Raw genomic sequence first — 25,213 nt, 5'->3', positions numbered from 1 at the left:
CCAGAAAGCTCAGGAGAAGCCCCTTTTTGCCCTGATCCCATGCTCCCTTGCAGATGTACCTGCACTGGAGCTGTTCCTCAGCGAGTGCTTCAGGGAAACACTAATATGTGCACAGCCTCGAGAGTTAGCTAATAACTAAATCAATATAAAATTCAGTCCAGGAGAGAGAGATTAAGACTGCTTTGAAAAACTTGTGCCTTCCTATTACAGCATCTTAGAGGTGCCCAAGACTTCAGAGAAAGCCTCTATAGGCCTATGGACCCACATCCCAGTTTCATCATACCCAAACACTAGGGTTTGTAGGAATTGTCACTGGACAAGTATGTCATCTTACAGTTTCTGACAAGGAAAAAATGTTCCCCTTCTTTAATATGGTGTTTTGAGGACTACTCTTTTACCTTTTATCTGTGCAAAGGAACTGAGTCACAGATGAAGCTCAAGCTGCATAGGTTTCAACTTTTCGATATCTCTATCAAAAGGACTACTATTAAAGAATTCAGCAGCTCTGAATATATTTCAGAGGAAGCAATAATTTTCTGCGAGAATATTCAAATTCTGGGTTTACTAACAACCTTCTCTAAACACACAATAAAGTAGGAAAAAGAAATCCTTCAGGAACAACATCATTAATTCTTTTTATATTAAGAATGAGAAAGGGTCATTGAGTATTTCCTACTACTCCAAACACTCAGGAATTAGTTTTGCCAATGAGTTCCAGCTCACTTGTTGCATGGTGGATGGATGACATCAAGAGAGCCAACCAGCAAGAATGCGGTCACAAGAGTGACACTTTTTTCCCCCCAGTCAACAAGGGCCTTTTTAAAAAAAAAAAAAGTCATGTTAATGAGCGGCTTCAACACTGTACATAAAATATACTGAAATGCAGAAAGAACAAATCAGCTTTGGTTAGTGACCAATGAGGCAGCCAAACAAAATAAAGTGCTTAAGAGACTGAAATCTGCAATGATGTTCTCCATTATTTCATGAGAAAATGAATGTCCTACCTCTTCAATTTCCTTAGTGAAGCATGTTAGAAAAAGTGTATAATTTATGAAACTTCAACACATTATATTTTGACTGAAATTATAATATATGTATATATTAAAAAAAAAAAAAGTAAATATGCTGGATCATTAAGCAAAACATGAGAACAGTTCTCCATTAATCTTTTTAGCTAGATTTTAGCTTTAGAAGCCAAGAGATGTTCTTCTGACTACCAAAGTCATCTGCAACAGTTAAAAGCATTTTTAAACTTGTTCATGTTCCCCTCCTCCCATCTCCCAGACTCTGTAGAGACAGTATTCAATTGCCTTAAACATCTCAGAATGGGTAACAATTGTACGCATGTCATATTTTAAATAAATTCCATTTAAAATTTCAGTAAATATGGAAAATAGCAAATACATGACATAAACAAAAATTGTATAAAATAGTACATTAATGGGGACTGAATGAATCAGTACAAAAAGTCTGGCCTCCAGAATAATATAAATACTTGACAACATTACCTCTTTTATATCATCTTTAGCTTGCTGCAGTTTATCAGGTCTATTGGCAAGTTGGAGCTTTGCTTCAGCTTCACGTTTTTTTTGTAAAGTGACCTGAGCATCTTGCCATTTCTGCCAGCATTTCATTCGATGATCAAACACATCCTGTAAGCATGGGCATTTAATAAGCAATTGCAATTGTTAAAGCTATCTAAATTCCTATTAGGAAAAGAAATTTCTGGATAAAACTGGAACAAGTGTATTCAAAAGAAACTTCACTGTGTCTTGGATTTTATTTGACAGCATGCTTGCACAGCTAAATACCATCTAAAAATAACAGAGGACATTCAAGAAGCCTCTTTAGAGCAGACACCTTGGTGCTCCAAATCATTGTGTTCCTTGTCCCAACACAATACCACCAAAGCGACCACTGCAAAGTGCTATAATACACAAATGCTTCTTTAAATACAGATTCTAGCAAACTTTTTCATTGACTATACACATCTGGCAGTACATTTTTGTTAGCAATGGATGGAGGTAGTAGAATTAAAGTATACATTTTTAACATATTATGTATTCTATATAATATATAGAATAACAATATATAATAACATATAGACTATAACTATATATATATTTTATGTGTGTGTATAGATATATAAAATATAAAAATTCCCAACAGCCTGACAAGTTCAAAGATATTTCTGGATAAAATTCTTAGACACCCCTGTGATGGGTTGATCCTTGGCTGGCTGCCAGACCCCCACCCACAGCTGCTCTCTCATTCCTCCTCCTCAACAGGACGGGGAGAAAATAAGATGAAAAAAAAGCTCACGGGTCAGGATAAAGACAGGGAGATCACTTACCAATTACCATCACAGGCAAAACTGACTCAACTTGGGGAAGATTATTTCACTGACAATTTAAAAACAGAGTAGGAAGGTGAGAAACAAAGACAAAAACTAAACCACCTTCCCCCCACCTTCTTCCCAGGCTCAACTTCATTCCTTCATTCCCAACTCTTCTACCTCACCCCTGTCTGAGCAGCATAGGAGGGATGGGGGGTGCAGTCAGTTCATAATAGCTCCTCTCTGCCGCTCCTTCCTCCTCACACTTTTCCCCTGCTCCAACATGAGTCCTTCCCCTGGGCTACAGTCCTTCAAAAACTGCTCCTGCATGGGCTCCTTTCCGCAGGCCACAGTTCCTGTCAGGAGCCTGCTCCCATGTGGGCTCTCCAGGACTGAAGCTTCCTTCAGGGTATATCCACTTGCTCGGGTGTGGTCCTCTCTAAAGGCTGCAGGGAAATACCTGTTCCAGCACCTGGAGCGCCTCCTCACCCTCCTTCTTCTCTGTCACGTTCTTCTGTGACCTTGGTGCCTGCAGGATCGTTTCTTACACTTCCCCCTCACATACACACTCTGCTGAGCACCAATATGTCCTTTCTTAAATCACGGAATCACAGAATCACGGAATTGTCAGAGTTGGAAGGGACCTCTAGAGATCATCTAGTCCAACTCCCCTGCTAGAGCAGGATTGCCTAGAGCACATTACTCAGGACTGCATCCCGGTGGGTCTTGAAAATCTCCAGAGAAGGGGACTCCACAACCTCCCTGGGCAGCCTGTTCCAGGGCTCTGGCACCCTCACCATAAAGAAGTTTCTCCTCATATTTGAATGGAACCTCCTATGTTCCAGCTTGTGCCCGTTGCCCCTCGTCCTCTCACTGGCAACCACTGAAAAGAGTCCGGCTCCCTCCTCCTTCAACCCACCCTTTAGATACTTATAAGCATTAATAAGGTCTCCCCTCAGCCTTCTCTTCTCCAGGCTAAAGAGTCCCAGCTCTCTCAGCCTTTCCTCATAAGGGAGATGCTCCAATCCCTCAATCATCTTTGTTGCCCTTCGCTGGACTCTCTCCAGTAGTTCCCTGTCTCCCTTGAACTGGGGAGCCCAGAACTGGATGCAGTATTCCAGTTGTGGCCTCACCAGTGCAGAGTAGAGGGGGAGAATGACCTCCCTCGACCTAGTGGCCACACTCTTCCCTATGCAGCCCAGGATTCTATTGGCCTTCTTGGTGACAAGGGCACATTGCTGGCTCATGGAGAGTTTACTATCCACCAGGACCCCCAGATCCTTCTCCTCAGAAGTGCTTTCCAGCAGGTCCACCCCTAACCTATACTGGTGTCTGGCATTCTTCCTCCCCAAGTGCAGGACCCTACACTTGCCCTTGTTGAACCTCATTAGGTTCCTTTCTGCCCAGCTCTCCAGCCTGTCCAGGTCATGCTGGATGGCGGCACAGCCCTCTGGAGTGTCAGCCAGCCCTCCCAGTTTGGTATCATCAGCAAACTTGCTGAGGATACACTCTGTCCCCTCGTCCAGGTCATTGATGAATATGTTGAATGTTGAAATGTTTTCACAGAGGTACCACCAGCTTTGCTAATTGGCTCAGCTTTGACCAGTGGCGAATCCATTGGGGAGCTGTCTGGAACCAGCTGTGTCTGGCACTGGGCAGCTCCTGGCCTCTTCTCACAGAGGCCACCCCTGCAGCCTCCCCACTACCAAAGCCTTGCCACATAAACCCAATACAACCCCTCCCCACGTCAAAACCTAATCATGCTGTACACCAAAACTGAATACCTTCTTTAATGAGATGTAGGTCCACAAATGATATTTTTTGCTTATTTACTGAAACTACAGGTTATCTAATATGGCCAAATTATGTTCTTGAAAAGATTTTATGAGCATACTGTAAAAATCAGTTACCTGAAAGAAACATGTACAGCATGCTAACTAGTATGGTGTCCCTAAATACTCTGCACAATTAATATTGCTCTAATCAGAAGACAGTCACCATTTAGATTTTGTCTGGATCCTATTAATCCATGCCTGTTTTTTGTCACAACAATTTTTTTTATCATGGGAATAACTGATCATGGATTCATTCATTTTACTTGATTGGAATTTCAGGCAAAAACTCAGCAAGTCTTAACTGCGTAATGAAGCATGCAAATGCATAAACATTCATAGAATGGTTTCAGTTGGAAGAGGCCTTAAAGATCATCTAGTTCCAACCCACCTGCCATGGGCAGGGATACCTTCCACTAGACCAGGTTGCTCAAAGCCTCATTCAACCTGGCCATTTACCTTAAATATACAAACTGCAAAGTGTGACCCTAAACACAAAAATTAAGCATTTTTCCTAGCAGTACTTACTTTTAATGCAGCAATAAGACGAATGTAGTCACCAAGCAGTTCTGAGAACACATAAAAATCAGCAAAAGCTTGTTCTTGATGCAACCGATCTATCTTCTCCTCAACCTCTGCAAGCTGAGACAAAGCTCTAGAAAGAGCAGTGTGGTCCTCAGAATTACCTAACATAGCAGCACTTTTAGCAAAGGCAGCTGTGTTGGCTGAAAGCTCTGAAATACAGGAGTGACATTCAGTACAACAACGTAAATTTGTTATGTTACTCTTCAAGACAGATCAACCAAGCAGACCTCTGCCCTACAACAACCCTAACTTTACCAACTGAAAAATATAAACTATATTTCCCAAAGCTCATGATAAAATACACAAGGAGATCACAGTGAAACCAAATTTAGGAGAACATATCACACTAATTGTTGCTTAGTCTTATGTGCTAAACAAGTGGAACATCTGCACTTAGATAACGTAGGCCTGGGATGGACTCAGGGGCACCTTATCAAACATGCCTGAGATTCCTGCCCTGCTGTTGAAGAAGATCAAAACACAGCGAAGAACTATGCCTGCCTGAATACTTGAAATACAGGCCAGAACAGCAAGTCTGAGCTCTCGCTGCCTCACTCCCTTGCTAACAAGGACTCTCTTGATAATAAGAACTCTCTCTCGTTCTGCGGTGCCCGCGTCCCCTGCTTGCATGCCTCTGCCCGGGTGCTGCTTCAGAGATTCCCCCGATCCATGAGGTATCGAGATTAAATTTGTTCTTTGCCTTTCATCCATGGTTTTGTGGTTGTTCTCGCGTCCTGCCTGCATCAGCTCACACAACCAGGTTACTCAAAGCCCCATTCAGCCTGGCCTTAAACACTTCCAGGGATGGGGCAGCCACAACTTCTCTGAGCAACCTGTTCCAGTGCCACACCACCCACATAGTAAAGAATTTCTTCCTAATATCTAATCTAAATCTACCCTCTTTCAGTTTAAAATCATTACCCCTCATACTATTGCTACACTCCCTCATAAAGAGTCCCTCTCCAACTTTCTTGTAGGCGCATTTCAGGTACTGGAAGGCTGCTATAAGGTCTCCCCAGAGCCTTCTCTTCTCCAGACTGAACAACCCCAACTCTCTCAGCCTGTCTTCACAGGAGAGGTGCTCCAGCCCTCTGATCATCTTCATGGCCCTATTTTTGTTATTTTCTTATTAATATTATCTTTTCTTATTAATATTTTATTACTAATATTTCATTAAAGTACTTTAGTTTCTTTTCAACTCATGTGTCTCTCTCATTTTCTCTCCTCTGAAGGGAGAAGTAAAGGAGAGCATCTGTCGTTCATTTTAGTGGCCAGCCCAGCCCAAACCACGACAAACCAAGATGCTAATAATGACTAAAAGGAAAGGACACAGTCATACACACTGTTTTCTTTCAGCCTCTTTCTAGTCACACCATGAGAAAATCATAAATATATAAAAAGAAATCTGTGTCATCTTGAAGCCACCGAAATGTCAGGCATTATTTTATCTGTAATGCTAAAGCTTGAGATGTAAGAACTTGTGAATAGTTCTCTCCTTGGAGATTCTGACTGCTGAGTTTAGAAAGAATGTCCTTCATTCCTGCTGACATCTGAGGAAGTTTCAGGACTCATTTCTTGGCAGGAGGTCATAGAATCATAGAATAGTGTGGGTTGGAAGGGACCTTTAAATTAAGGTCATCTAGTCCAACCTCCCCTACAATGAGTAGGGACATCTTCAAGTAGGTCAGGTTGCTCAGAGCCCCGTCGAACCTGACCTTAAATGTTTCCAGGGATGGGGCATCTACCACCTCTCTGGGCAACATGTGACAGTGTTTCACCACCCTTATTGTAAAAATTTTTTTCCTTATATCTAGTCTAAATCTTCCCTCTTTTAGTTTAAAGCCATTACTCCTTGTCCTATTGCAATAGGCCCTGCTAAAAAGTTTGTCCCCATCTTTCTTACATGCCCCCTTTAAGTACTGAGAAGCTGCAATAAGGTCTCCCTGGAGCCTTCTCTTCTCCAGGCTGAACAACCCCAACTCTCAGCTTTCCTTCAGAAGAGAGATGTTCCAGCCCTCTGAGCCAAAGCCAATGGTAAGAGGATCAATAAGGCCAAGTTCCGGGTCCTGCATTTCGGTCACAACAACCCCAGGCAATGCTACAGGTTTGGGGAAAAGTGGCTGGAAAGCTGCCCAGAAGAAAAGGACCTGGGGGTGTTGGTGGACAGACAGCTTAACATGAGACAGCAGTGTGCCCAGGTGGCCAAGAAGGCCAACAGCATCCTGGCTTGTATCAGGAATAGTGTGGCCAGAAGGAGTAGGGAAGTCAGGCAAAATAGCCAGAAGGCCTGCATGGATGAACAAGGAACTGCTGGACAAGCTCAGGACCAAAAAGGAAGCCTATAGAGGGTGGAAGAAAGGACGGGTAGACTGGGCAGAATATAGAGAAGCTGTCCGAGTGGCCAGGAACCAGATCAGGCAAGCGAAAGCCCAGGCAGAACTAAATCTAGCCAAGGACGTCAAAGACAATAAGAAAAACTTGTATAGATATGTCAGGGATAAAGGCAAGACTAGGGAAATTGTGGGCCCTCTCCGGAAGGAAATGGGAGACCTGGCCTCCCAGGATATGGATAAGGCTGAGCTACTGAATGAGTTTTTTGCCTCAGTCTTCACCGGCAAGGGCTCTAACCACACTGCCCAAGTCATGGAAGGCAAAAACAAGGGCTCTGAGAATGAAGAACTGCCCACAGTAGGAGAAGAGCAGGTTCGAGACCACCTAAGGAACCTGAAGGTGCATAAGTCCATGGGACCTGATGAAATCCACCCAAGTGTCCTGAGGGAGCTGGCAGATGAAGTTGCTAAGCTGCTTTCCATCATATTTGAGAAATCGTGGCAATGTGGCGAAGTTCCCGCTGACTGGAAAAAGGGGAAACATAACCCCGATATTCAAAAAAGGAAAAAAAGAAGACCCAGGGAACTATAGGCCAGTCAGCCTCACCTCTGTGCCTGGAAAGATCATGGAGCAGATCCTCCTGGAATCTCTGCTAAGGCACATGGAAAATAAGGAGGTGATTGGAGACAGCCAACATGGCTTCACCAAGGGCAAATTGTGCTTGACAAATTTGGTAGCCTTTTGCGATACTGCCACACACTTGGTGGACAAGGGCAGAGCAACAGATGTCATCTACCTGGACTTATGCAAAGCATTTGACACTGTCCTGCACCACATCCTGGTCTCAAAATTGGAAAGTCATGGATTCGATGGATGGACCACTCGGTGGATAAGGATCTGGCTGGACGGCCGCACTCAAAGGGTTGCGGTCAACGGCTCAATGTCCAAGTGGCGGCCAGTGATGAGTGGTGTTCCTCAGTACTGGGACCAGTGCTATTTAACATCTTTGTCGGAGACATGGACAGGGGGATAGAGTGCACCCTCAGCAAGTTTGCAGACGACACCAAGCTCGGTGGCGCAGTCGACACGCTGGAGGGAACGGATGCCATTCAGAGGGACCTGGATAGGCTTGAGAAGTGGGCTCGTGCAAATTGCATGAAGTTCAACCAAGCCAAGTGCAGGGTCCTGCACCTGGGATGTGGCAATCCCAGGCACAAATACAGGTTGGGCGGAAAATGGCTGGAGAACAGCCCTGAGGAAAAGGACTTGGGAGTGCTCGTGGATGAGACATGAGCCGGCAGCGCGCACTGGCAGCCTGGGCTGCATCAAGAGAAGTCTGGCCAGCAGGTCGCAGGAGGTGATTCTCCCCCTCTACTCTGCGCTCGTGAGACCCCACCTGGAGTACTGTGTCCAGCTCTGGAGTCCTCAACACAGGAAGGACATGGACCTGTTGGAACGGGTCCAGCAGAGGGCCACGAAGATGATCAGAGGGCTGGAGCACCTCTCCTATGAAGACAGGCTGAGAGAGCTGGGGTTGTTCAGCCTGGAGAAGAGAAGGCTCCTTATTGCAGCCTTCCAATATCTGAAGGGAGCCTACAGGAGAGCTGGAGAGGGACTCTTTGTCAGGAGATGTAGTGACAGGACAAGGGGTAATGGTTTTAAATTTGAAGAGGGGAGATTTAGATTAGATACCAGAAAGAAATTCTTTACTGTGAGGGTGGTGAGGCACTGGAACAGGTTGCCCAGGGAAGTTGTGGATGCCCCATCCCTGGAAGTGTTTAAGGCCAGGCTGGATGGGGTTTTGAGCAACCTGCTCTAGTGGGAGGTGTCCCTGCCCATGGCAGGGGGGGGTTGGAACTAGATGATCTTTAAGGTCCCTTCCAACTCTAACCATTCTATGATTCTAAGTGATCGTGCCTCTGTACTTGGCACTGGTGAGGCCTCACCTCGAGTACTGTGTTCAGTTCTGGGCCCCTCACTACAAGAAGGACATTGAGCTGCTGGAGCGTGTCCAGAGGAGAGCTACCAGGCTGGTGAGGGGTCTAGAGAACAAGTCATATGAGGAGAGGCTGAGGGAACTGGGCATGTTTAGTTTGGAGAAGAGGAGGCTGCGGGGGGACCTCATTGCCCTCTACAACTACCTGAAAGGAGGTTGTAGAGAAGTGGGTGTTGGCCTCTTCTCCCAAGGGAATAATGACAGGACCAGGGGAAATGATCTGAAGTTGCGGCAGGGGAGGTTTAGATTAGATATTAGGAAGAATTAATTTACTGAGAGGGTGGTCAGGCACTGGAAGAGCCTGCCCAGGGAGGTGGTTGAGTCACCATCCCTGGAGGTATTTAAGAAATGTGTAGATGTGCACTTCTGGGCATGCTCTAGTAGCATGCTCTAGTGGCCGAGATTGTAGGTTTTTTTTGTGTGTGTGTGTATGGTTGGACTCGGTGATCTCAGAGGTCCTTTCCAACCATGACGATTCTGCGATTGTTTTTGTGGCCCTCCTCTGGACCCGCTCCAACAGGTCCATGTCTTTCCTGTACTGAGGGCTCCAGGCTGGACACAGCACTCCAGGTGGGGTCTCACCAGAGGGGAGGGGCAGAATCACCTCCCCTGACTTGCCCGCCACGCTTCTTTTGATGCAGCCCAGGATACCGTTGGCTTTCTGGGCTGCGAGCACACATTGTTGGCTCATGTCCAGCCTTTCATCCACCAGTACCCCCAAGTCCTTCTCTGCAGGGCTGCTCTCAATTCCTTCATCCCCCAGCCCGTACTGATACCGGGGTTGGCTTGTCCCAGGTGCAGGACCTAGCACTTGGTCTTGTTGAACCTCATGAGGTTCACACAGGCCCACTTTCTGAGCTTGTCCAGGTCTCTCTGGAGGGCATCTGGTCCCTCAGGTGTGTCAACCACACCACTCAGCTTGGTTTCATCTGAAAATTTGCTGAGAGTGAACTCGATCCCACTGTGTATGTCATCGATGAAGATATTAAACAGTACTGGTCCCAATATGGACCCCTAAGGGACACCACTTGTCACCAATCTCCATCCGGACATTGAGCTGTTGACCACTATCCTCTGGATGCGACCATCCAACCAATTTCAGGTGGCTCAAAGTCCCATCCAGTCTGGCCTTGAACACTTCCAGGGATGGGGCATCCACAACTTCTCTGGGGAACCTGTTCCAGTGCCTCACCACCGACATAGTAAAGAATTTCTCCCTAATGTCTAATGTAAATCTACGCTCTTTCAGTCTAAAACCATTACTCCTCATCCTATCACCACACTCCCTGATAAAGAGTCCCTCTCCAGCTTTCTTGTAGGCCCCCTTCAGGTACTGGAAGGCTGCTATAAGGTCTCCCCAGAGCCTTCTCTACTCCAGGCTGAACAACCCCAACTCTCTCAGCCTGTCTTCATAGGAGAGGTGCTCCAGCCCTCTGATCATCTTCATGGCCCTCCTCTGGACTCACTCTAAGAGGTCCAGGTTCTTCTTATGTTGGGGGCCCCAGAGCTGGACACAGTATTCCAGGTGGGGTCTCACGAGAGCAGAGAAGAGGGGCAGAATCACCTCCCTCGAACTGCTGGCCACACTTCTTGCGATGCAGCCCAGGATGCGGTTGGCCTTCTGGGCTGCAAACACACATTGTTGGCTCATGTTGAGCTTCTTATCCACCACCACCCAAAAGTCCTTTTCAGGGCTGCTCTCAATCCATTCTCCGCCCAGCCTGTATTTGTGCTTGGGATTGCCCCGACCCACATGCAGGACCTTGCACTTGGCCTTGTTGAACTTCATGAGGTTTCCACAGGCCCACCTCTCAAGCCTGCCAAGGTCCCTCTAGATAGGATTTCTTCTTCCCCTCCCTGTCAGCCTCAAGATTCCTGGGTGCCAGGCTGACTATTCCCTTCCTGACTGGCCTTGAAAGTCCCAGGCACCCAACCAGATAAACGACCTGCTCAGGCAGGTGGTGGAACTGAGAGAAGAGGTGGAAAGGTTAAGAAGCATTAGAGAATGCGAAAGTGAAATAGACTGGTGGAGCCGTACCCTGAGGCAAAGGCAGCAAGAAGAGGCTCTAATAAAAGTAGATGATCCCCTCCCGCCCTGTCACCAGGCAGAGAGAGGGGACTTAATAGAAAGGGGGGAATGGAGGCTGGTCCTTCCTCGGAGAGGCAAGCGGAACCCCCAACAGCCTCCCTCACCTTCCCAGTTACATCTGCATAATAGGTTTGGAGTTCTGGATTTTGGGGATGAGGTAAATGAGAACGAAGAGGACGATCTACCCAGTGAGTCACCCAGGACTAGTCACCCACCCCCATGCCTCAGGACCTCATCAACTAAGAAAAAAAGAAAGGTGACTGTAATAGGTGACTCCCTTCTGAGTGGAACAGAGGGCCCAATCTGTAGACCAGACCCGTCCCACAGGGAAGTCACCTGCCTCCCTGGGGCCAGGATTAAGGATATACAGAGGGAAATTCACTCCCTGGTTCAGCCCTCAGATTATTACCCACTACTGATATTTCAAGTGGGCAATGATGAGGTAGCCACCAGAAGCCTAAAGGCAATGAAAAGGGACTTCAGAGTGCTGGGACGATTGGTCAAGGGATCAGGAGCACAAGTGGTGTTCTCTTCTATCCCACCAGTCACAGGGATGGATGGGGGGATAAATAGGAAGAATCAAAAGATCAACTCATGGCTGAAAGACTGGTGTAAACGGCAGGACATTGGATTCTTTGATCACGGGCAGATCTACAGCTCACCAGGCATGCTGGCAGCAGGTGGGGGAAGCCTAACCCAAAGGGAAAAAAGGATATTGGGACAAGAATTAGCAGGGCTCATTGAGAGAGCTTTAAACTAGTTTTGAAGGGGGACGGGGTTGGAACCAGGGCTACTGAAGTGGTGCCCGGGAGTAGCGTGCCAGTGCTAGTAGGTAAAGGTGCCAGCAAGGCCTTGCAGCCTGTTGCAGCAGTTGATGTGGGAGAGAAGGACACATGTGGCAGTGAAGACATGAGTAGTGATAAGATGGTAACTGCAGAAATGTCTGCACATGAACAGGTGGGAATTAGTGCTTGCCCTCCCAGCAAAATAGTGGGACGATTAGCCCAGCTGAAGTGCATCTACATGAATGCACGCAGCATGGGTAACAAACAGGAGGAGCTGGAGGCCATTGTACAGCAAGAAAACTATGATCTAGTTGCCATCACAGAAACGTGGTGGGAGGACTCGCATAACTGGAGTGCTGTGATTGATGGTTACCAACTTTTCAGAAGGGACAGGCAAGGAAAGAGAGGTGGTGGGGTGGCCCTTTATGTTAAGAGCAGTATTGTATGCCTCGAACTTAGCAATATGCACGATGACAGCGTTGAGTGTCTATGGATAAGAATCAAGGGGAAGACCAATAAGGCAGACATCGTGGTGGGAGTTTGTTATAGACCCCCAAACCAGGATATAAAGGCAGATGAAATATTCTATAAGCAGCTGGCAGAGGCCTCACGATCACTCCCCCTTGTACTCATGGGGGACTTCAACTTCCCAGATATCTGCTGGAAATATAACACAGCAGAGAGGCAACAGTCCTGGAGATTCTTAGAGTGCATGGAAGACAACTTCCTAACGCAGCTGGTGAGAGAACCGACTAGGGAAAGTGCCCTACTGGACCTGCTGATAGTTAACTCAGAAGGTCTTGTGGGGGATGTAAACGTTGGAGGTTGTCTTGGACAGAGTGATCACGAAATGATACAATTTTCAATTCTTGCTGAAGCAAGGCGGGGGGCCAGCAAAACTGCCACCTTGGACTTCCGAAGGGCAGACTTTGGCCTCTTCAGGAGCATGGTTGAAAGTGTCCCTTGGGAGACAGTCCTGAAGGGCAAAGGTGCCCAGGAAGGCTGGTCGTACTTCAAGGAGGCACTCTTAAAAGCGCAGGAAAGAGCCATACCCAAATCCCAAAAAACAAGCAGGAAGGGAAGAAGACCAGCCTGGCTAAATAGAGAGCTTTGGCTGGAGCTCAGGAACAAAAAGAAGGTTTATGATCTTCGGAAAAGGGGCCTGGCAGGCAAGGAGAAATACCAGGAAGCGGTGAAGATATGCAGGGGGAAAATTAGAAGGGCCAAGGCTCAAGCCGAGCTCATCTTGGCCACTGCAGTTAAGAATAACAAAAAGGGTTTTTTTCGGTATGTAAACAGTAAAAGGAAGATTAGGGATAATGTGGGCCCACTGATGAATGAGATGGGCACCCTAGTGGTGGAAGACACAGAGAAAGCAGAGTTGCTGAATGCCTTCTTTTCTTCAGTCTTCACTGCTAAGGCTGTCCCTCATGAATCTCTGGCCTTGGAGGCAAGGGGGAGGGTATGGAGAGAGGAAGTTTTTCCTCCAGTAGAGGAGGACCAGGTTCGGGACCACTTGGCCAAACTGGACATTCATAAGTCCATGGGCCCTGATGGGATGCACCCACGAGTGCTGAGAGAGCTGGCAGATGTTATCGCTGGGCCACTCTCTATCATCTTTGAAAGGTCATGGAGAACAGGAGAGGTGCCAGAAGACTGGAGGAAGGCCAACATCACTCCAGTCTTCAAAAAGGGCAAGAAGGAGGACCCTGGGAACTACAGACCAGTTAGTCTCACCTCCATCCCTGGGAAGGTAATGGAGAGACTCATTCTAGATGTCATCTCCAAACATGTTGAAGAACAGGAAGTTAGTGGAAGTGGGCAACATGGGTTTACCAAGGGTAAATCATGTTTGACCAATCTGATAGCTTTCTACGATGCTATAACTGGTTGGTTGGATGAGGGGAGGGCAGCAGATATCATCTACCTTGACTTCAGCAAGGCTTTTGACACTGTCTCCCATAACATCCTCGTTGGGAAACTAAGGAAGTGTGGGCTGGATGAGGGGACAGTGAGGTGGATTGAGAACTGGCTGTGTGACAGGACCCAATGTGGGAGACTGGCTAGCTGAGAAGGGTCGCGTAGACATGATCCAGCTGGCCGAGCAAGAGCTTGAGAAACATCGGATTCAGCCCCCGTAACTGCTGAGCTGGCAAGGACACCCTGTCCTTGACTGTAATTGTTGTATGATAACAGGGAGATTGCAGCTGCTCAGGCATGGGAAAAGAGGATGAAAGTAACTGTAAAGAAGGAACTAAGGGCGGGGTTGAAGTTTGGAGGACAGGCCAATCAGAAAGATGTATTGCAGAATATGTATTAGCTAATTATAACGAAGCATAAAAGACGGCTGTACTATTCAATAAACGAAGCTTGCTGATCACTCATATTGAGTGGCCCTGTCTTCCCTCCGTCGCGACAAATGGCGCCCGAACAGGGACCCTAGAGAGGGCTGAACCTGCGAGCCACGAGTCGATGGAGCCTGGGTACCGGTCCTGAAAGCAGCGCAGGAGGCGAAAGGGATTAAGGGATTGATCCCCGCGCCCGGGAGCACCTATAGAGGGTCCCGCCGGCCACGCGCTGCCGAGGTCTTGCAAAGGCTGCAACAGCACTGACGAAGGTATGAATAGACAAGCGGTGTGCCTGGGTACCGGTCCTGAAAGCAGCGCAGGAGGCAAAAGGGATTAAGGGATTGATCCCCGCGCCCGGGAGCACCTATAGAGGGTCCCGCTGGCCACGCACCGCCGAGGTCTTGCAAAGGCTGCAACAGCGCTGACGAAGGTATGAATAGACAAGCGGCGTATGATTTGCTCAAATGCTTTTTAGAAAAGCGGAGCATTCAGGGTATAGATAACGAAGGTATGAATAGACAAGCGGCGTACGATTTGCTCAAATGCTTTTTAGAAAAGCGGAGCGTTCAGGGTATAGATTGTAAAAGGGAGTTGCCTGGGTTATTAGCGTATGGAGTAGCGAGAGGTTGCTTTGATAATCCAGATACGGTTTTTGAACACGAGGAATGGCGTAAATATGGGGATAAATTGCTTGACGAAGTTATATGCGATAATAAATCAGCCAAAAAGTTGATAAAGCCGTGGCGGGCAGTTGCTAACGCCCTGTTGCAACACCGAGCTGAGGAAAAAAAAAAAAAAAAAAAGAAAAAAAAAAGAAAAAAAAAAAAGAAAGAGCCGTTCACTCAAAAAAAAAAAAGAGAAAGAAAAAAAAAAAAGAAAAAAGAAAAAAAAAGCCGTTCACTCAAAAAAAAAAAAAGAAAAAAAAAAGAAAAAAAAAGAGAAAAAAGAGAAAAAAAAAAAAAAAGGGAATCCCTTCATATATGGTGTATGGGAGCACCCAGCCAAACCGGTTTCAGAGCACAATAGGTGAGATGCAGGGGGTTGTCATCCGACTCAGCTTCATCTCCGCCTTGCCTTGTCTATGCAGAGATAACTTGGGGGGAGCTGCAAAAACGGCTCAGCCCGGGATTGTCTCAAGATTGCATCACAATAAGAACCGAAACCGAATGGAGCCTTAACTCCCTTAACAAATAAAATGCCCTGAGTCCCATCCCACCACTAGTCCCATGACTTTGAGTGCTAGACATCACAAAATTGGCAACAGAGACTTGGCCATCGCACCACTAGGGGTAAACATCCCAGATAGTGTAATCCACTCAGGCATAATCCTGCACCCCCACAGAATTAGGAAATATAAACCGCAAGGTTTGAGGAGGAAAATGGGGGTAATCTTCCAACGATACAGCTGGCCTGTAGGAGATTCGTCACCCCCCTTGTCCAGGACGCTGTACAGGGTAACTTCCCAGGGATTGAGCGACCTTACCTGAGAGAAAGGGTAAGTGATAAAGAAACATACATATGGTATATGGCATGCTATTAAGATCGTGATTTGTGCACTCTTTTAAGGTATTAATATCTAGCGCGCTTGTGGTTTGTGTTGTTGCTTTTCGGGATCACTTGTAGGTTGCAATAGTGTATTCCGTGAATTGTTTTTAAATTGCAATAGTGTAATCGCCATTGTACACATAGAACTCGCAATAGTGACGTATTGGACCTGTGAGTGAAGTCCAAATAAATTGTTAATTTGAACCTCTCAGTGAAGTCCTTTTTCCCGTTTCGTCACAAAAAATGGCGCAGCGAGCAGGGTGTATAATGGACGAGCTATTGCAGAAACATGGTTGTAAACCCTCTCCCGCGGATAGGGAGAAGGCTAAGAGGTTGTGGAAAAGTGAGGGGAAAGTGGTGGAATGGGTAGAGCAGTGTCAGAAGGAACAAAAGAAAAAAGACGGAAAAGGTAAAGGTGCTCTGTTTTTGGAGCATGTTTAGTCTGTGCACAGGAGGAGGCACGGAAATCTGAGGCTGTTCAGAAAATGGGTGTAGCTAACTCGGAAGCAGACGCGCTGACTAATTGTAGTAAAAAGGTGTGTGAATTGCAAGCTGAAGTTGAGGCTACCAAAGCTGCTTTAGAGGAAGAACGAAAGACAAAAGAGGCCTTAAGGGCCCATGAAGGACAATTGGAAGTTGAAAACATGTTTTTGAAAGACGAATTAGCTGCTGAAAGGGAGAGGAATCGGAGGTTACAGGAAAAATTAGATCTTTTGTTGTCAAGTGCTCCGACCCCCTCTCCCACCCAAGTCAGGAACTTAATTATGTGTGCCGACCCTGATACTTGGGACGGGGACATCTGGGGTGACCCAGATGTGGAGCCCGAGGGGACAAGTAATATTGAAATTCGACCCCTCATTAAAACGGAGGTGCAGTCAAATGATAGAAATGCTCGGAGATGTACTACAACACGTATCACCCCATGGTCCGGACCCGAGCTTGCCCGAATGCAAGAACAATTTTCACGCAAGCCAGGGGAAAGTGCAACTGAATATTTATGGAATGTTTCGCTAAAAGGAGGCGATCGTATCTTGCTGAGTGAGGAGGAAGCAAGAGGTTACTGGGGTCCTGGCGTATTTCTGGATAGGGGTCCGGTAGGGGATCAACCCTTAACACTTAGAGTCGCCCACTGGGCAGGGGGGATAGATTCTAGAGAACGGGGCGAGCCACTGGCTATTAAAACTGCTGGGCTGTCTGGGCTAGCTGAGTCTGTACAAAAGGCTGCCTGTATACAAGCCATGTATGAGCGTGGTGAGCAGGGCATTCTCCTTGCCGCTCCGGTAAATCCGGTCCACCTTAAACCATTGATTAGAGGTCTCCCTGATTCTGTGAAAATGTATGTGCAAAACCTAAAGGAAAAGATTGCACAGGCAATTAACCATAATACTGGCAACCCGCACCAACGGCAGCAGCCTGTTTTGACTTGGGGGGAACTATTACAAGAAATAGTGATTTTTGGTAGAGACATGGGTTGGTTAGAGGAAGGCTCACATTTACAGCGCCGGGTCCGGCAGGCACAGTTTGTTGGGCATAATAATCCTCGTCCTCCCCGACAAACTAATTCTCGCTTTGACCCCCAGCGTAATGAATTGTGGAGAAAGGCTTTAGCATTAGGAATACCCCGATCAATGTTACATGGGCAGTCCACAGAGAATATTCGTATTATGGTAAACCTGGTGGAGCAGCCTATTAGCAAGACTACAGAACATACTGATACTGCTAAAACACAGAGAGATAAACCCTCTGCTCCTGCGAATCCTTTCTCAGATTTAAGGAAGGATTTAATAGATCTAAAAAACTAGAAAGCGCGGGGGGTATTTTAGGCCGACCCACCCGCGTAATATCTAACTTAGAATGGCCTAACCATTTAAGTGACCCACATATTACTTTAGCTACTGGCCCCAGACGAATACCTGTAAATTTTCTAATTGATACTGGAGCTCAAATAAGTGTCATCACTGAAAAAACAGCAAAAAAGTTAGGTTTAGTCCCCACACGGAAGAAAATAAATGTAATAGGAGTAACTGGAGTCCCTGAAATCAGACCAATTGGTACGGTGTGTGTCTGGCTTCCAGGAGAAAACCGAATGACTAAGATAAAAGTAGTCATCGGTCCTTATCGTAATGACATTTTGGGATTTGATGTATTAGCAAACAAGGTCTGGAGGTTGCCAGATGGGACAGTGTGGAGCTTTGGAGCCCCACCATGTGAAGTTCGGTTACTGGAGACAGCCATTAGACTGCCTCCTTCCCAGGTAACGAATGTTAATCAATATCCACTACCAGCCGCAGCCAAAACGGGGATCAGGGAAGTTATTAAAGACCTGGAAGCCCGTGGCATTATAATCAGGACACACTCACCCTATAACTCCCCAGTACGGCCGGTACGTAAAGCGGACGGTAGATGGCGACTCACAGTTGACTACAGGAGGCTTAATAGCAATGCAATGCCCCTTACGGCCGCTGTTCCTAGCATTGCTGACTTGGTTACCCAGATTCAAGCTAACCACCACACATGGATGTGCACATTAGATGTTAAGGACATGTTTTTTATGATTCCTCTTCAGGAGGAAGATAAACCTCAATTTGCATTCACGTGGGAGGGAGTGCAATATACCTTTAATCGGCTCCCACAGGGATACAAACACTCTCCCACTATTGCCCATAATGCATTAGCAAAAATATTGAAGGAGATAAAAGTACCAGATAGGGTAAGCATGTACCAATACATTGATGACGTCTTAATAGGTGGGGACAATGAAGAGGCAGTCAGAGAAGTGTCCAGTAAGGTCTGGGACACACTGACTTCATTGGGATTAGAAATCCCTCCATCCTGGTCAACCAGTAATGGTCAAAATACCTCAAACTGGAGTTATGCCCCTGACATTGACCAATCCAAGGGGATCACATGCTTGGGAAGCAAAAGATAACTCTGACCGCATACGTCGAATAAGTAGTAGGTGGATCATACCAGATTTTTAACTGACTCATTGTCGATCATATATACGGTCGAGCAGCACTTTTCCATTTGCTTGCAGGTGCGCCTCAACAAAAGGAGGGACGAGGAGTACGACGGGGTGGAGACCTAAGATGCGTCGACCCGAAGTATGAACTGTGCTTGCATGGAATGGACAAACTGTGCAGAACTTGAAAGTGGACCAGAAGTTCTTGGTTGTTTTCTGAGTTGTTGGTTTGGGTTTTTTTTTCTGATCTTTGTATATTTGTTTTGATAAGAATAGTTTTGGTTGTTTGTTAACCTAAGTTTTAATATTAGATGCTGTATCATGGCAGTGATTGTAAGGCCTTCTGTAATAATAGTCATTAGCTCCATAATAATCATAGGTATAAGTAGGCAATCTAGAATATGGAATAGACAGCCTCGGGCTTTTGAACAACATGTTGATGGATCCCCAATTATAAATCATGCTGAACCAGACAATGTGATCTATAAGATGATACAAGGCTTTGCCCGCATGCTTAATTTTTCTCATGTAACTACCTGTCTGCCTCTACCACATACCCCCACTCAGGGGCTCCCCATAACAGCTCTCCCCGTGGATATGGGTAAAAATTTAGACTGGCTCTGGAATCAAAATAAGTCTATTATTTGGGGTGAATTTGAATGGAGGTGGCCGTTTAACAATACACTAAATCGAACTTCTGTTTGGAGTTTAAACTGTTCCTATGCCCCGCTTTGTCTGGACAATAAGACTGTGGGATGTAGAGGTAAACAACCACAATTCTTCCAACAGCCGTGCTCCAAACACCCTTGGGCAGATACGCGTTATGGGGAGAAACCGTACTGGGGGAGACGTTTAGTCCTGAGGTATGTGGAACCGGTAAACACCCAGTGGTGCTTTGAGTTTCCTTCAACACCCAGTAATTCATGTACATGGTTCAATGTAATGCAGGGGCCACCTGCTGATTGTTTATGGTCTCACGTCCATGAGGAGAAAAGAGATGACAGGAAGGATTGCTATCCATGGAGGTCTCAACAAAAGACCTCAACACAACCCAGTGTAAAAAGCCCACTGTGGAATTGCACAAATATTATCAATTGTACCACTGGTGGAAATCTACAAAACAGTTGGGTTTGGTTAATCCCTTCATTACGGCATTTAATTAGTGTTGCCTGCTTGTGTCAAAATTACACAAAGCCATATCCTCCAGCAATGGGGTGTAACACCAGCATAAGCTATAAGGACTTAAAATATTCAGAAAAATCCTCCTGTCGGATCCCTCGAACCATGGGCAATTGTGATGACTCACCTATATATGCTCCTCGCCAGTTAACTTGGATATGCTCAGATGGGACTATTACAGATATGTTAAACCCTATTCATCCTGGTCTGCAATGTACTTTGGGAGTACCATCATTATGTCCTTCTTACTACTCTGAAAAATTTATTTCTCAAGGACTGTGGCATCCCCGTACTAAACGAAGTACAGATGGTACTGGTTGGACTGTATCCCAGAAATTAGCAGTATGGGCGGAAGGATTCTTCGGATTAGGAATAGGTCACCTTAGAACTAGAATTATGTTGTCCAATTTAACTGCACAAGTAGAAACTTTAGCAAACCTTACTAATGACAACTTTGAATTGCTCAATGCCCAAGTGCAAGCTGTTTTGAAAGTTGCACTTCAAAACCGACTCGTGCTAGACATGATACTACTCAAAGAACAAGGAGTGTGTGGATACCTAAAGGCAAACCACGAACAAGAAGAATGCTGTGTCACAATTCCTAATGTGTCACTACCTCTCCGGGAAAACCTCCAGAAGATGAAGAAGATAGCTGAAGTGACACATGAGCTGCAGGACCAAATGAAGGACACTTGATTGGGAAATATTTTCGCTAAAATAGGATGGGTATTTACTGGATGGATTACTAACTTGTTGCAAACATTGTTTGTTATCATAATTTGCATTATTGTAGTATGCATTGCCGTTAGCTGTGTCAAAAGAATTATTGTAAAATCTATCTCTCAGGTAAGGGTCCACCTGGAAACTGGGGAATACCTGGATCTACTTAAACACTCAGATGAAAATTATACAGACACATTGGGTGATGATGACATATCAGTGGTGGATCTGTGACTCAGGTCACGGGGTGGAATGTATGGGAACACCCAGCCAAACCGGTTTCGGAGCACAATAGGTGAGATGCAGGGGGTTGTCATCCGACTCAGCTTCATCTCCGCCTTGCCTTGTCTATGCAGAGATAACTTGGGGGGAGCTGCAAAAACGGCTCAGCCCGGGGTTGTCTCAAGATTGCATCACAATAAGAACCGAAACCGAATGGAGCCTTAACTCCCTTAACAAATAAAATGCCCTGAGTCCCATCCCACCACTAGTCCCATGACTTTGAGTGCTAGACATCACAAAATTGGCAACAGAGACTTGGCCATCGCACCACTAGGGGTAAACATCCCAGATAGTGTAATCCACTCAGGCATAATCCTGCACCCCCACAGAATCAGGAAATATAAACCGCAAGGTTTGAGGAGGAAAATGGGGGTAATCTTCCAACGATACAGCTGGCCTGTAGGAGATTCGTCCCCCCCCTTGTCCAGGACGCTGTACAGGGTAACTTCCCAGGGATTGAGCGACCTTACCTGAGAGAAAGGGTAAGTGATAAAGAAACATACGTATGGTATATGGCATGCTATTAAGATCGTGATTTGTGCACTCTTTTAAGGTATTAATATCTAGCGCGCTTGTGGTTTGTGTTGTTGCTTTTCGGGATCACTTGTAGGTTGCAATAGTGTATTCCGTGAATTGTTTTTAAATTGCAATAGTGTAATCGCCATTGTACACATAGAACTCGCAATAGTGACGTATTGGACCTGTGAGTGAAGTCCAAATAAATTGTTAATTTGAACCTCTCAGTGAAGTCCTTTTTCCCGTTTCGTCACATATGGGTATTAAGCAAGGAAGAGAGGAGCCATTTGGTTTGTTTATCGATCGAGTAGCAAACGCCATACAGGCGGCCGGGGTGCCCGATTATCTCAAAGGCACTATACTAAAGCTGCGTTATACAAAATAGTAATCCGGCCACGTGTAACATCTTGGCTACATTGCCAGGGACATGGACCATCGAGGAAGGACTAGAAAGAATGGCACAGGTACCGGTGGGGCCACAGGCAATGTTAGTTGAGGCAGTAAAGGAGCTAGGGAATAGTTTAAAGGAACACGCGCAGGCTACACAGAGTCAGGTTTTAGCAGCCCTTGCTCCTTTGCAAACCTCCGCTGGGCGGTCAAATGCCCGCGGCCCACCTCGTTTGCGGTGCTTCCGTTGCGGCGTCGCTGGACACATGAGGCGGGACTGCAATGCCAACTCCGTGTGGTGCAAGAACTGTCGATCAGACACTCACAACGAAGCTGCCTGTCGTCGAGCTGGATCGGGAAACGGACGACCCAGCGGGAAAAGCCGCCCCGTGCCGACACAAAAAGCGGCTGCCTACCCAGCAGCGCACAACCCCTTCCTCTCTGGCCAGCCACAAGCGGAAGCCTCGAAACGGATCCTGCAACGCCAGTGCAGCTTACTGAGCAACAAAGACAAACGCTGCAACAAATAGCTTCTATGGTAACTATGTGTTCCACGCATCGGCGTGTTGAAGGTCTGCCCATTGACTTGACTGTTTTATGTGGTGAGCAGTATCTTATGGCAGCCTTAACTCAGCAAAAAAAATAAAAACGGGGGAGAAGCAGGGGTCCACCACTATCGTATTGGAATGGATAGCCCCTCCGCTACAACCACGGCGGACAATACAGGAAAAAATTGCCACGCTAGCAGATCTGATCAGGAAGGGTCGCTGCCGTCAGCCTCCACGAAGTTCAACCAACTAAAAACATGTGGGTCACGTGGGCCAACCAAACAGGGCAGACCTCCTTTTGTCTGTCCCTCGCCTCGGCTACTGATCCCTTTCGAACCTGTTTGTTTGGCGCGCCTATAGGAGACCCTGAGCATCTAGCCACTGTAATGAAAGGGTTCTTTACAGGCAACTGTACTAACCAAGACAAGGTGTCTGAAACTGCATCATGCATAATTAATAGCCTTAATGTTACGCTAGGCCCCTGCTATCTGGGCCAACTAACACTGTTTGCTCCAAATATACATACCCTCAGATATCATACTAGAAATAGACGATCTCTTTCTACCCTAGGTTCTGATTGTAATGACAATGTGGAGTTGTGGGGGACAGCAACTAACGTAGTCGCCTCTATCATCCCCGCTGTTGGGACCGCACATGCTTTAGCTAACATAAAGAAGCTTGCTTGTTGGGCAGTTAAGCAATCTAATGTAACCACGCAAATAATTATGGAATTAAGGAAGGTCTTCGTTGGGTTGGTATCATTATACTGATTTTGATAGCAGTACGTGCAATACTGGGATGTGTAGTTAAGAAAGTTGAACAAGTCACCAAAAAGGTATTACTTGCCCAAAATAAAAACGGGGGAATTGTGGGAGACTGGCTAGCTGAGAAGGGTCGCGTAGACATGATCCAGCTGGCCGAGCAAGAACTTGAGAAACATCGGATTCAGCCCCCGTAACTGCTGAGCTGGCAAGGACACCCTGTCCTTGACTGTAACTGTTGTATGATAACAGGGAGATTGCAGCTGCTCAGGCATGGGAAAAGAGGATGAAAGTAACTGTAAAGAAGGAACTAAGGGCGGGGTTGAAGTTTGGAGGACAGGCCAATCAGAAAGATATATTGCAGAATATGTATTAGCTAATTATAACGAAGCATAAAAGACGGCTGTACTATTCAATAAACGAAGCTTGCTGATCACTCATATTGAGTGACTCTGTCTTCCCTCCGTCGCGACAACCCAAAGGGTAATGATTAATGGAGCAGGTTCAAGCTGGAGGCCTGTAACCAGTGGTGTCCCCCAGGGGTCAATACTTGGTCCAGTCCTGGTCAACATATTCATCAGTGACCTGGACGAGGGGACCGAGTATATCCTCAGCAAGTTTGCTGATGATACCAAGTTGGGTGGGGTGGCTGACACCCCGGAGGGCCGTGCTGCCATCCAGCGAGACCTGGACAGGCTGGAGAGCTGGGCAAGGAAGAACCTCATGAGGTTCAACAGGGAAAAGTGTAGGGTCCTGCACCTGGGGAAGAAGAATGTTAGGCACCAATACAGGTTAGGTGTGGACCTGCTGGAGTCAAGTTCTGAAGAGAAAGATCTGGGGGTCCTGGTAGACAGCAAAATGACAATGAGCAAGCAGTGTGCTCTTGTGGCCAGGAAGGCCAATGGAATCCTGGGCTGCATAGGGAAGAGTGTGGCTAGTAGGTCGAGGGAAGTCATTCTCCCCCTCTACTCTGCACTGGTGAGGCCACAACTGGAATACTGCATCCAGTTCTGGGCTCCCCAATTCAAGAGGGACAGGGAACTACTGGAGAGAGTCCAGCGAAGGGCAACGAGGATGATTCAAGGATTGGAGCATCTCCCTTATGAGGAAAGGCTGAGAGAGCTGTGACTCTTTAGCCTGGAGAAGAAAAGGCTGAGGGGAGACCTTATCAATGCTTATAAGTATCTAAAGGGTGGGTTGAAGGAGGAGGGAGCCAGATTCTTTTCAGTGGTTGCCAGTGAGAGGATGAGGGGCAACGGGCACAAGCTGGAACATAGGAGGTTCCACTCAAATATGAGAAGAAACTTCTTTACGGTGAGGGTGCCAGAGCCCTGGAACAGGCTGCCCAGGGAGGTTGTGGAGTCCCCTTCTCTGGAGATTTTCAAGACCCGCCTGGATGCAGTCCTGAGTAACATGCTCTGACATGCTCTGGGCAATCCTGCTTCGGCAGGGGAGTTGGACTAGATGATCTTTATGGTCCCTTCCAACTCTAAAAAATTCAGTGAAACCAACCAGGTGGTGGTGATGACCCCATCACAGAACAGGGAAGCGTAACAGCACACAGAGCACTGTCTATAAAATCAAGCAGTTACAAGTCCTAAGTGGGAACTTGGACCAGAACTGCTGCTGGACAGTGAGACCTGTGACCTCCCGGTGGCCAAGGACACCTTCACCGTTGTCTACTTCCTCCGAGGACTGAGTGACTCGTATTCTTTTATATGTTTATCGAGTCTAGATTATGATTGTTATGTTGATACAGCAAACCAAGTATTAAGATTTGACCCAATCTGCAGAGGGTCCAGGTGATTAGAAACCATAAGCTAAGTGGTGCTATAAAATTCTGTACTACGCTATTAACAAATTGTACTACACTGATTCTGCTTATAGAAATCTTGTCTATTCTGATTATAAATTCTATGCTATAATAATCATAAAAACCCGTTAAGAAAAATATAGCTTTAATTGTAAATACGTGTTAGCACTGTCATCATTCTGCCAAGGATCCCTAAAAG

General features: G+C 46.5%; 1 protein-coding gene across 3 annotated transcripts in view; it reads right to left on the bottom strand.

Annotated features, from left to right (window-relative positions):
• LOC141476555 (sorting nexin-2-like) overlaps positions 1 to 25,213 on the bottom strand; it is a 63,571-nt gene that overhangs the window by 6,975 nt on the left and 31,383 nt on the right. For all 3 annotated transcript variants that reach the window (XM_074165244.1, XM_074165242.1, XM_074165243.1), the window contains exons 11-12: positions 4,696 to 4,901; positions 1,509 to 1,652 (exon numbers count right to left, since the gene is read on the bottom strand). In XM_074165244.1, coding sequence (XP_074021345.1) covers positions 1,509 to 1,652; positions 4,696 to 4,901 — 350 coding nt within the window. The remainder of the gene's footprint in view (positions 1 to 1,508; positions 1,653 to 4,695; positions 4,902 to 25,213) is intronic.

This window comes from Numenius arquata, chromosome W, assembly GCF_964106895.1.
Source record: "Numenius arquata chromosome W, bNumArq3.hap1.1, whole genome shotgun sequence".
NCBI lineage: Eukaryota > Metazoa > Chordata > Aves > Charadriiformes > Scolopacidae > Numenius > Numenius arquata.
This window is presented reverse-complemented; position numbering and strand designations above follow the sequence as displayed.